The following is a 13405-nucleotide window of genomic DNA, read 5'->3' as shown; positions in this document are numbered from 1 at the left end:
AAAGCAAAGAAAACTACAATGCACAGACAATGAAATTTCTTTGACAGGCTTCTTAAAGACTTAGTGGAGCACGCTAGTTCATTTGGAAAATTCGTAGAGCCTCGGGAAGCAGTAGTTTCTATCACGTTTCCCTCTGACCGTTATGCCTTCCGTCACTTCGTCCTGTCCACCTCAGTTCTGCACAATCTATCCACTTCCATTCGCTTTATAATGTATTGCGTTGGCTTCTTTCTACAAGACGAAGCAGTTTGCGTGCTGCCGAGATAACCTTCTCACTTTTGAAATGCCGACTTCCTCGTTTTGCTGGCAACGTACTTGTCTAGTAGCACAGACTACCCTGTGGGTAGTCCTAGCGCTAGTGTTTCTGCTCCGCATCGCCTTCTGCCATTGGATCTCTCTTCCTGGTCTGTTACGATACGAAAGTAAGCTTCAAAGTATACGGGGTGGAAAAAGCGGCAAAAGAGGGGAGGATAAGAGAAGTCGTCGGACTGCCCTTACGCCTGGTTCGTCTGTCTTCTCTTGAGCTGTTGTTCCCTTTTGTTCGTTTTAGGTCCGCATCCTTTTCGGTTTTCGTCTGCAAAAGAGGAATCCAAGCAGAGCTCCTAGTCATCGCTCTTCGCGCGAGGTCCGAACGAAGTTTCAGCTTGAGCCAAAGGAGTTCCAGCTACCCCCGACGAACTCCCACAAGAGACCGACCGAATGAACTAGGAAGGCAACTATTCAGTCCAAATAGGACTTAGCGAGACAACCTCAACTGAACGAGCCTATTGCTGGTGCCACTCTTGCTCAACCCTGCTCTATTGTATCCTATCACGCAGACAATAGCTTGTGCTGAGTAGAACGAACAAAAGGGCATAAAACACAGAATGATGCCATATACGCGGATTTACATTCTGCGTTATAGCCAAGCAAGAACGACACCGATTACTGGGATATATGTCCTAGACAATCTTAAATGGCCACATCTTTCTATTGTTTCAACATGTATATGTTCACACATATATAGTATACTGCAAATAGAAGGAGTCTAAAGTGGCATAAATATTTCGTTTTTTTTTTAATGGTACTGTAATAGTAAGGATTTTTAGATGTGCTCCACTTAGTCCCTACCTTTCCTTTTTATCTTAGCCTAAGCCCATTTCAAAATACCCACTGCTATCTTACGGCCAACCTGGCCTTCGTTCTAGCTATATTCTTGCTCGGAGCTTTTCTCGACGTCAGAAAGAAAAGAAAAGACTACCTCTAGATCTCTACCTTTGCTGTTACGTCACGAATACAAGTTACCTACTGGGCCAGTGAGTTGACTATACAGGCATGGGGAACCGTTGCAGAGTCATTGTCTAAGTATAGGAGAAGTCAAACTAAAGAGAATGATAACACGGGCCCAAAAGCGCTGCAACTTTCCTTGCTTGACCAGTATCCTCAGGGTGCGGGACCATCAATCACGACAAAGCAAACTCCTTTCAAAAAGACAAAGATACAGAGGATGCGTTGGCAATCGCCGTCACTCCTGCGCGGGTGAGGGTCCCAGGGGGTAACCGGCAAAAGGCAGAACGAGGCAGCGGTTGCGAAGGACGTGGCAAACGCAGGTCAAGCTGGCGGATAGAAGCTAGGATGCGAGAAAATCTGTTTAACCCCTTGACCTCGGCTTCTTCTTCGTCTATCAATTTCCCTCTCTCTTTCTCCCTTTCTCTTTTTCTCGCTTTAACATCAACGGAACACGGACGAGGGCGCAGCAGAAGATGTAGCAGACAGCGACAACAACAATGACGACAACGAATGAACGACGGCGTGGTGGCAAACGATGCAGAAGCGTCTCCTGGCACTTATGCCAGTATTTTGCTAGTGGCTGCCACGCAGAGTAGATAAACCGGCATAGCCGGAAGGGAAAACAATAAAGAACAAAGGGGATATCACTTGAATAAAAAAAAACTTGAACTTATGCCTTTTTTGGTGTCCAATATTATTTGTGTGTATCTGCAATAGAACCGGCTACCTTACGTTAGTGAACGTGGCAGGTAAAAAAGATCTTGGCGAAGAGCTTTTTCTTGTAAAGATATGTATTGATCACAAGTGGAATACAGTGGTGGCAAGTACGAAAGCGGATCGTTCTCTTTATTCGAGTTCAAGTTGATTTTAGGCTGACGTCAACTAATGGACTAAAAACTTCTGGACAACGAATGGACTTCACTCTTAGAGAGTCAGTGCTAATACACAGAAGTATATTCGGAAATGTGGCAAAAGCAAGAACCGAGGTGAACCGGCCTAACTTGAGGCTATTAGGTACATATTTAGGACACCAGTGCAACTTTCTACAGCGATGAAAACTTAATATTAACTCAATATTGAGTAATTTATTGCACAATATAGATATGCAGCGGTAAGTTGTGCGCCTCTATGTGTCGAGTTTTTCGTCCGGTATCACCGTTAGGTATTCCATCAAACGGCTGGCTCCCAACACGAAGCTAAATATGTCCGTGCCCGGGTTCGAACCTAAACCGCAACAAGAGTTGTTTGGCTAATGAAACGCGAAATTCTTGCTGTCTGCAGCAGTAAGTACCGAAAGCGTTTGTCTTCGTTGTCAGCCTTGTTTAGGCACTTCAATTTGAACTGATATACCTAGCTTCACATAGTGAATGTACATGATCCCTGCTGTCTTATCCACACATATATATACACAGACCGCTTCGAAATTTCTCCATGCTCATGTATTACCCTGAATGTCTATTGCTATGTGTTCCCATTTCGCTAGCAGAGGTCCACGGTCTTCAGATATCGATTTTTCTACTTCCTCGTTAATATTTTCAGATGATGCGTCCTGAGACTTACGAGTAGGCGAAATAACAACGAAAGGGAAGTGAATGACGTAAAATGCCATAGGTCGGCTGTCGCCGTGAGGAGCAAATAAGCGCGAAAGCAATGTCTGTTTTTGCAGTTCATATACTAGAAATCTGCGCCTAATTCTATGGACTATAGATGTTGCAATTGTTGCTGTTAATTGTGCGTCATTACCAAATGTCACAACTTCGAGAGGGTTCTGTTTGATGACGGCTTTTTTAGCGGACCCGCGAACTGGGCTCGTCGACGGTGGAATAGTGCCTCCTGAGGCACCGGTGACGGGCGGCGATCGACCAACATGAGCCAATATGATATTAAATCAAAACGTCAACTCTTACTTCATTGATATTGTTAATATCTTTTGGCACTGCTTGTGTTGTAGTAGATAGGAATCGACAAACAGCAACAGGCAATGCTCTATTCTCGGGTATTGATCTCAAAAATTATTATTACTAAGCATTATTCCACCATGGGCATTTTGTTTCAATTTTTTTTCGCCCACAACAGACGTAAACGTATGAACGTACGATTGTATTTCGTTATAGTACTATTTGAGTACTATATTTTGGGACATTTGGCTGGAAGTTGTTGCAGCATAATCAGTACATGTGAGACGTCAATCGCTAAAAATTATCACATTCTACATGAATATAATTCAACTATTAACTTACGTAAAATAGATATTACTGAAGGCTATCTAACTGTAGAAACGGAAAGAGCGAATAAAAAAAGCCGAGATAAATTGCCTCATTTTTGGCCTGATAAATGCTAATTTATTGTGGCATTTGAATGATACAGAATGCAATGTTAGCTTACTTTTCATTCACAGTGGTACACGTGTGTAAGACCGATTTCCCCAAATCCTACTACACACCATTGTAGACATGCTGCTAGTTTTTGACAATTTCATAGCCTTAAGTAGATTCGATGCCTAACGGCGATACCGAACGTGAAGCTCGAAAAGCAAACTGTATGTATACGTTTAAAAAAGTCTATTACCATTGATAGGGAGTACGCCGCACGCAACCCTGAGCTGTGTCGGGTAGGGCATTTGTTTTCAATGTGGCAAATTCTGTCACGGATTCGGCACGAATCGCCCGGCTGCTCCCTACGGTACAGACAGTACAGAAAACATGATGGGCATACAACGCAATCACTCTTGTGTATGACGACGAAGAAGAAGAACGAACTATTTTCCACAACAGAGAAAAACGTCACTTCTGACTGAAGATTCACAGGTTTACAACAAGTAAACCATTTACAATGTGCATCAACAAATATAATATCATTTCTAGTACTATTGCTATCGATAGACGAGCCATTAGTAGCTGTTTGTCTGGCCCGCTCGATCCTTCATTTCGTTCGAGGTGACTATCAAATAAAACGCCGATAAAACAGTGGTGACGAAGTGGTATCAAAACAGAAACGAGCTAATTGCTGGAGTTAAAAATTGGTTCGTGACGACGGCAGTGCCCTTACTAGGGGCATTGATACCGGTAATAGACGCAACGATACCACAAAAGTGTACAAAACACTAAAATCGTAACACGGACAAGTTACAAGATATAAGAAAACGACGATGAACAGGGACCGGTTAAGGTGAAACGTTTCCGGAAGCACAGTACCTTATATTTCACAGCACAGTAGTAGGAAGGCCGCCGTAAGGACACGACCCGCACGAACACTCACGTAGCTCTGCAGTTCTGTTAATGGCGCCGAAGCGACAGAAAGAATCTATTATTTGTATTAAAGTAGTGCGAGCCTCAGAATAGTCGCTGATGGTCGGTAGAGGTCAACTGATGACCAAAAAATCGCGCACGGCCTACCCGGATGATGTTGACTGTACTAAATCAATTGCGAATAGTTAACTTCTTATAAAATGCCTGCTGCTACGCTAGGACAGAGCTTTTATAGTTATAATAAATTCAATAGCCTCTGACATGAAAACAACGGAAAAACGTACGTTGCGTTTACCTTGTACTCAACAAAACAAGCACCACTATTAATAAATGCCTATAGAGACCACACAAATGTGGCACTTTTGAGAGGAGAATAATTGGCTAAAAGGAAACGATCTTACTTTTTCGTTTCCTTCGCTTAATTTCACCAATGACCTAACGAATTTACACAACGAAAAGCGGAGATACGCGATCCGTTTGCAGCGAACAGCGACAGAGTGAAGACTCAATCCAGTTAGTGTACGTGTGACTCTATTAGTTGTTTGGTTTTTGCGCCTTTTTAGTTCGTAGGCAAGGACATTTGTTCCGTTCATGTAGATTTATCCCCTGGGTATAGCGCTTAAGGCTGCGTGCGATGGCCGTAGCGGCAGTTACTGCCGCTGACGTTAGAAGTCATAATTTCGACAAACTTTAACGCGACTTGCCCATCAAAGCTTTTGTGCGTCGTAACTCTCCACCGACAACAATAATGCTATTAGCGTCGGCCTATTTGTGCCATAGAAGACAGAACACATACAACAGTCCTCCTATAAGCTTAAATGTTCACAGGCATTATATGTACTCCCTTTCAAAACGTCAACAGTCACTGATACAATAACAAACGTATTTGTGTATAATTTCATACAGGAAAAGGAGTAACGAATAACAGCAACGAAAGGTAACAGCGACACGCGATTGTGTTGTGTACATTTACGCTGTTATACCTATTTGATCAAATTGATTGGCTCGTTGTCAAAGGTCTGTTTGATGCTGAAACAAGAAAAAATAAACGAGAGAAAAATTGACTTCGTGTAGCAAAACATAACAATTGGAAGATACGATATAACAAGGTTGTCGTAATAAAAATTCCGTACCGCTACATTCTCGATGACCGGCATCGCAAATAGTTCGAGACGTTCTATCGCCTTTCGTGGACTGGCGAGTTCTGAAGTCTTTCAACAACTTCATGAAAGAAACAGCAGCAACAGCGGTGCCGTGTCAGAGTTCGTAGGTCCTTTGCCTCGCAGTATTTTTACTAGAAAATGCAGTTTCGAACTACGAGTAAATAGTCCTAGGTCAACAGTTGACAGATGCCGAACTTCTGCTATGAAGGAAAACGAAGATTGGCGGCACTGGAAATCTATATTTAGGTATGTTGTGTAATCCAGTCACATTCGGCCCCGTCTAATTATGTTCAATTACTTCGTCACCTGACCAAGACAAACAGTATCAGACGTAAGAGCGGCGGTCCGATAATGGCTCGTTCGCGGGGATGACCGGTTATTTGGGTGACGGTCTGTGTGTGTATAAGCTGTACGTATAGGAATCGATAGAAACAAGGTGTCAGTACTAAATATAGACAACTAATTTTGATCGTGTATGAACTTGATGTTGACGACCCGGTGTTGAGAACTTCGCTTGTGGGTTGTGAAAGTTTACTCTAAGAACACATTCATATGCTTACTCGAAAAAATTAAAGGGTTACTTTAGATATAATATAAAATTTTAAGGTTAGAAATGAAACGATCAATCAAATAGAAGCAAACTCTGAACCAACTAAGTCTAAACAGTAAATATTAAGTAATTAAACGGTTAAATCTATTTCTGGTCGATTTAATAGCCACACACAGCGATCCGGCCCTGTCCGACGAATATCTCAATCTTCGACTGCGCTTCCACAAGAATAGCATTCCATTAAACGTAAATAAATCAAAAGTTTTTTAGAAAAAAAAACCTTTTACCCACATGGATAACGGCCAGTATCGTGTGACAAAAGGGCTCCTTTACTGCGCATGAACCTTGCCCTTGGGTTAATATAGATGTTATGCCAGCGCTTATTTTAGACTCCTGATGCCCTGTGTGCTTTTGGTCTTTTTTCATCATTTTTCCTAGACGATTCATGTTTGCCCTTCCATTCTCTTCTAGTTACAGCGGATTCCTTTAACGTTACACGAATGCAGGTCTCTTCAACCAGCAGTAGCTTTAGCATCTTACGGGTAAAACGATTGCACAAGATCATTATTCAGCTTCACCTGTTTGTTTGAAAGCACAAACAGCATTTATGGGACAATTGCACCTCTGTGCAGTTCTCAAAAAAAGCTGGCAGAAATTCTAAGCCAGAAAGCGAAGGAAAAAGTTCTTGCTTAGCTAAGATTACGAAGCAATCGAGGAAAACGGCCGATTCAACGCGAAGTGGAAGTTAGAAACAGAAAGGTAAGTTGTTAGACAGCATGAGAGTATCCTGGGGTACGAAAGAGGCCGTACTTGGTTCTAGTCGGGCTCTGCTAATGTACGAGTTTATACGATCCAAATTTCTATTGCCAATGGCGTTCTATGACGTGCACATAATAATAAATTAAACCTAATAAAAGTCGCTTCAGAAGCTTGATGAATATAGGAATGATATACATGCGCTCTAATGAACTTTATAGAAAAAAAAAATGTTTCCTAGGACAATTGTATTATACTATTGCACTAACATATACGTTATCTGAAGCAACGATAATCATATGGAGGAATAACCCCTACCGAATGTACGCACACCCCGTCAGCCGTGCGCCTATTGATGTACTTTCTACTGACGAGAACGCATTCCCACAGTCGCCGTCCTATCCTGGCATTGTTTATTTCAAACATGCTATCCCGATATTTAAATACACAAGAGAGCCTATTTCGATTTTCTTTTCGTCGAGCTTACCCAGTAAAAGTTTGTTTGACTTCGATTGTTTGTACCGGTGATATTATAGTTTGGGAAGCAACGTTAGCTGGCAGCAGCGCTTTCAGCAAGAAGAACTGCACTCTTTTAACCGAAGTCACATATACCATTGTATACGGATAGACAGGCGCATCATCTAATACCATTGTACATTATGTATATGGTAAAATTATGTATATGGTATAGTGTTTGTGTGCCTGTACTGGGCAAATGAATGTACATAGGTTATGTTGGTTTGGTGGTTAATTTGGTGGCGGATGGTTAATTTGCAGCTCTTATTGCGGTGTATGCGAAACGCGCTATACAGTTATGTAATACTTGGGCCTAGGTAGAGGCTATTTAAGGGTGAACCAGTAAGAAATGAGACATTTACAACATGTGGGTGGATTTGCTGGGTCGTTTATAGAGTGCTTGAACTGAAGGGCTATCGAATTATATGGGCCAACTGCGGAAAATGCTACTGAAGAGCAGGTTTTTTTAAAAAAATAGCATCGACAGATCTAAAATCAGAATTTGCCGTTGACCAAAATACGAGAGGAGGTACAACTTTACCATAGCTTAGAATTTTTATATGATATATTGTTTAGCCGACAGAGGGACATACGCAACGGGCCTGTACCTTCGTTACTTATCAGCGTGGGATTTTCTGTTCTAAGCGCACAAGCTAAGATCGAGCGAGGCCCTTGGACATGATTTAGCTGATAGCAACATGTTCAACCATTTCTGTTCAGGAACTCGATGAGGCAAGCATTCGACCTTTCAACCATTTTCCAGGCTGCTGATCATGATGTACCTGAGCAAAGCGGGTGGTGGACAACCGTTCCGATTAGGGAGTAGAATGCACACCCAGACATGCGCATGCAAGTACGCCAATTCGGCGGAATAACCTCTGCCGGCTAGCTAAAAAAAGCGACCATCGTTGTGGATGTCAATTATCAGCGTTGAATTACCCAGTGCATGCAAGGGACTGGGTCAATCTACTGGAATTTGCTAGAATGCCGCCGAAAGCAACTCTTAGCAAGAATAAGCATAGGGCTGTTTTCTCAGCAGTTCCTCAGCAACGCGAATAGATTATAGATACCATAATGACATTCGGTGATGTAGAATGAACGAACAAAGAAATCGACTGACCTAGCGACCAACATTTAGGGGCAAATCGGTGTGTTTGTATGACGCAAGCAACAGTCTCTGCCTGCAGCACGTGTCCTGGAATGGATACTAGGAAAGACAGAATGGCAGCTTGCAAACAGCTAATGAGCCTAAAGGAAAGAGTACAGAGATGGTAGACGAAGTCTTGTTGGCAGAAGAATTCGAGTTTGTAGGAAACAACCACAGAGGGGGACATGGGGCGGTACAGAGGCGAGGCCCTGAAAAAGCTGCTACCTTCAGACGAGGGAGGCTAAACTAAAATATCCTCTTGGCTGAGGGCAGGCCAGACTCAGATGAGGGCAGGTATAGATTGGCATTAGGGACATGTAAAGACCTTCACGTTAGTATGTAGCGGGGCTCTGGAAACGAGCTCATCGAAGAACCTTCCAGCTGTTAGATGGGAAACCACGGCAAAGTGCGTACAAATATTGTATACGAGAGGGTGGCCATGATGCTAAGCGTTCCATCCGCAGCCAATGTGGGGGTCTAAAACACCTCCAATGCGACAAGTGGAAAGCAGTCTAAGAATAATTGCTAAATAAACATTATGCGTGCGTGTGTTCGGCTTATTCTTAGGCTGCTGCTACTGCTATGCAATATAATTTGCTGTAGTACTCTTACGGGCATTTGGGATATAGATATATGTGTTATTATCACGAGTATTATTTTCAGTTTTTTCCCGATTATGAATTGCCAATATGGCCTGACACAATGCGGTGGATTCATGGGACAGTCGATGAATTATAATCCCCAGCTATCCTTTTCTTTCGTCATAAGCTAATGCCTTACTTGTCTTTTTAAATCTTTTGTGGGCTCCCGTACACACGGTGGTTGCCAATTTTCAGTCTAGAGATTATACCCGGTAACGGCTGAAGTTTTGTAAAGATTAGGTTATTCAATGTATTTTTACTAGTGTTGTTGGTTTTTAACTAAATATTGTGCCTATAGTAATCCACAATTGAATGCTGACCATGTCTTAAAGGTGAGCGAGATGTGAAAATGCAGGCAGTGAAGAGCGGCTTAGTGGTTGATTTGTCTCTGTAAGTCAACTGACGCCGTTTATTTCGACTTCGGAAGGTTGAACTTGGACTTTCATATATAACTCAAATATATGGTAGCAAATTGTCCAATTTTCCCTTATTCTATATTTTTCCCAAAGCGCGAGGAAAGCTGTTCGTTTAAGATTAGGAAAAATATTAACATTATCCATAAGAGAGAGAGAGAGGGATCTGCATTAGCAATTAGGGATACGTAACCACAGACGTAATAGAAACCTATAGAAGCATTTATATCGCATGGCTAAGCTGATTGAGGCTTAAGCCCTAATATGATACTTACGTAAGGTGTTGATGCGAAGTTTTGGTTGAATGTTGTCTTGCCACGCGGCCTCATTCCGAAGGACCTGTGCTACAAAGAACAGCAGTAAAATTGAATATGAACTGGTCCTTGATGGGCACGACGGCCGTGTCGTTGTTATCGCTGCTGTCCGATCCATGGTATTCCGAGCTGCACTTTGAGGAAGAATGCAAGATATCCTTCCTGTTCTCGTTAACACGGGGAAAACGGATCTCTGCAGAGTTCTTGCTTTGAAGTGGTCACATTAGCCGGATGACGTCTCATTCGAAGTACCGTTTACCTTCGCTCAGACATCCGCCTGCCGGATTTCGCAACTCCACCCGTTCAAGTCGCAGTGTGGCCATATCTCTGAAATCAGAGGACATAACAGAAAACAAGGTGAGGATTAATTACCTACACTAAATATTGTAATATTGTATGTATACCATCGATTAGACGTTGTGGCTTTAGCGCGATTACATCGATACATATCCTTTACGAACTCATGATTCTTATTGATCTTACAAATAAGTTCCATGGAATGAAATACAAAGCAACTTTATATGTTCTGAGTTGGATAATCTACCGACATAACAACTTTAGAAACGGTTTCAAATCAAAAGCAGAAAGGGCACTATTTGTTATCAAGCTGAATCGATGCGAGAACTAATTCCGTGTGCTTCATGGCTTTAGAGGCTTTGGAACCGTTTAGAAATGAATCCTTGAGCCAGGAACTTCCCTAGCTTCGCAGAGCCAAGCGCATAACGCAGCGAATGCAATTTACTTTCTATATCTCATTTTCATGTTCATGCAGTATAACCTGGCAACATAGAACCTTAAACTTTCTATATTGTTACCAACGCTTGAGCAAATCATCTAGCGCGGGGAATGCTTATTTTACAAAGCAATTTGCCCCTCGTTTCCAGGTGTGCTTCGTAGACCCTAAACAACACTTCAAGAGCCCAGAAACTACACAAGAGTCATAGTTCTAGTCCTGCTTCTACCAAAAATCGCCAGAAGTCGACTTTGTAACAAGTACCTCATCAACTTTCTGGACACGTGGCGGTGAACAGTGGCGACGGCAGCGCCAACGGGGGCGATGGTGATAAGGATGGCTCATTACGAGAGGCTTAGTACAGCACAGCCGTTATAAGATAGAAAAAACGGACATGACTTTTTCTTCTTTTGATGATAACTGACTTCTGGTCAACAACAGCCACTCTATAGCTCTAAGCTTATCGGAGCAGCCTGAGGGTAACAGAGGTGTAGAATCCTTAAACATCTTTCGTGAATCTCTCTTAGTCAACGACAGCTGGGTGCTAGGTAGAGGTCTAGCTTGGCTTAGGTTAAATTCTGAATATTCATGAGGAGTACCGCTGGCTCAGGCGATGGACGTAGTTGTTCTGTGAGGTCTGACTGTCTCTCCGTGTCCGTATGTGTGCTCGTCCTAGACAGAACACGCATATACTATGGTTACGCGGCTAGGAGACATACGTGTTAAGTGTTGAAATCAAAACGAGCAAAGTGATGTCTGCACGTGACTTGACCCAGAAAAGGCTTTGCACACATCTGTCAGGGTACCACTTTCCAAAGGCGGGAGAAAGAAAGAGGCCATGGGGGCGATAGAGCCCCGTCATTTTCTCGTGCCGCCTCGACGCTGTCTGATTCGTTGGGCTGATTTCCCTGAGCGATGCATATGTACTGCTGGCTGGAACCACCACGTCCATTAGAGGCTACACAAGGCTATCGCTATGCGTCACTTACTCAATCGTTGGGCCTTCCTTGAAAGGGACAGCAACAATGTAGAAAAACCAAGGCAGTTAAAAAAAAACAAAAATATTTTTGTCTTTCTGCTAAAGCTAACTTGGTTATTCTCTCATATAACACAGGCTGCAATCTGTACACAGGTTCGGTAGTGTTAGATGACATTGTCTATCCGCTCTTCGACACTTCGGCCTGCCATATGTGCAAGTATGGTGCAGGTATTTGGTAGTTTTTGCTGTCTGTAGCACAGCTTTACTGCACACGAGGCTGTAGACTTCGAGCCCTTGATAAGCTTCGCCTGGTGAGTGGGGCCTGATCTATGAGGCACTCTTATTGTCTTAAAAGCAAGACATCATGCGGCTAAGGCCGCTCCCAGTTATTGGGTGTTGTCAGAAATCTGAGTGCTGCTTGAATAAGCTCACATGCCCCGTTGACTGCCGGTGCTACCACTACAAGGTACACTAAAGTACTTCGCGATATCGCATAGGTTAGCTAGTAGTCCCCTTCTGGCAATAGAGAACATAACCGTTGTTGTTACTTCTTAAGCTTGGTCTGCATTTCACTAACTCCCATGAAACGTCCGTTTGTTTCATATTTTTTTTCCAATTATTCGCACGTCTCACATAGGTCATCCATAATAGTAAAAAATATACCGAAACTCAAATAAAACGGAACACGAAAGAATCGTGCACGAAGTACGAGTCAAGGAATTGACTTTAGACATATGAGTAAACAGACGAACAGACCTTTTTCATTTATATCGTACGTGCAAATATTTTGGCAACGCAGGCAAATTCGGGAATCTAAATGGTTCTCGTATCAAGCCATAATTGTTGTCCTCCGATTTCCACTACACTCGTTACTCTACTCTGACTTGATACACCATCGCTGGTTTAGAAACTCCGTTTCTCCGGAGACCCACAATTTATCTCTGTCGCCCAACCCGACGCAGGCGTGAGCGAAGTTGTTCGACCCAGAGTTAGAAAGAAAAAGAACGTACGGGACGTATTTAATTCCATCGGCTTACCTGTCTCTTTGAAGGCTCCGCTGGGTTTCGAGTCCCAACCCTTTTTCCCTTATGTCTGTCTCGTCCTTTGTCGCCCATTGTCGTTCTCAACGAGCTAGTGAACAAGAGATTGGCTCAAAGTAGCTGAACTGGCTCTGGTCTGCACCACATCATCACTGTGCTGCTCATGCCTTAGGGAATAGTTAGCAGGCAAACATCAACGTTCACACACATACAGCCAGATCATACTCTCTGCTATTCTCGGTGGTTTCTGGATTTACAAGAATCTAGATAGCTCAGGTTCGAAGCCGGACATACGCACACTTCATTTTGTGTTGGCAGGAGTCAGCCGTCTCAGGGGATGCTTAACTATGAATATGAACTCAAAAATCCATATGAGATTTATAAAACCGTATGCGCCAATAGTGGTGGATCTTGTTAGTTTTAGACCAAACGAATGCAGTTACTACGTATTTGCATTTCACTGGGTACTAACGGTACGCGCTCGGTTTGTGAGGAAAAAAAAGCACAAGAAACAGAATGAGCGACGCGGATATCATTCCTATATTGCTTCAAACTTATTTTGTATAGATGTTACGTGCGAGAAAGAACAGTCTCAAATATGGTGGAAAAAAAACCGGTGAACGTTCTTTTTTTTAT

At 42.8% G+C, this 13405-nt stretch overlaps 1 protein-coding gene across 5 annotated transcripts in view; it reads right to left on the bottom strand.

Annotated features, from left to right (window-relative positions):
• Positions 1-13405, bottom strand: part of LOC111268553 (semaphorin-1A) — a 142077-nt gene that overhangs the window by 56117 nt on the left and 72555 nt on the right. For all 5 annotated transcript variants that reach the window (XR_015314274.1, XR_015314273.1, XR_015314271.1 and 2 more), the window contains exon 3: positions 9979-10344. Coding sequence is in view for 1 of the 5 variants with exons in the window: in XM_086971735.1 (XP_086827861.1) it covers positions 9979-10135 (157 nt within the window). In the remaining 4 variants the exon portion in view is untranslated. The remainder of the gene's footprint in view (positions 1-9978; positions 10345-13405) is intronic.

This window comes from Varroa jacobsoni, unplaced genomic scaffold (genome assembly GCF_002532875.2).
Source record: "Varroa jacobsoni isolate VJ856 unplaced genomic scaffold, vjacob_1.0 scaffold_1299, whole genome shotgun sequence".
NCBI lineage: Eukaryota > Metazoa > Arthropoda > Arachnida > Mesostigmata > Varroidae > Varroa > Varroa jacobsoni.
Note: the sequence above shows the minus strand (reverse complement) of the source record. Positions and strands in the feature narration are given on the sequence as shown.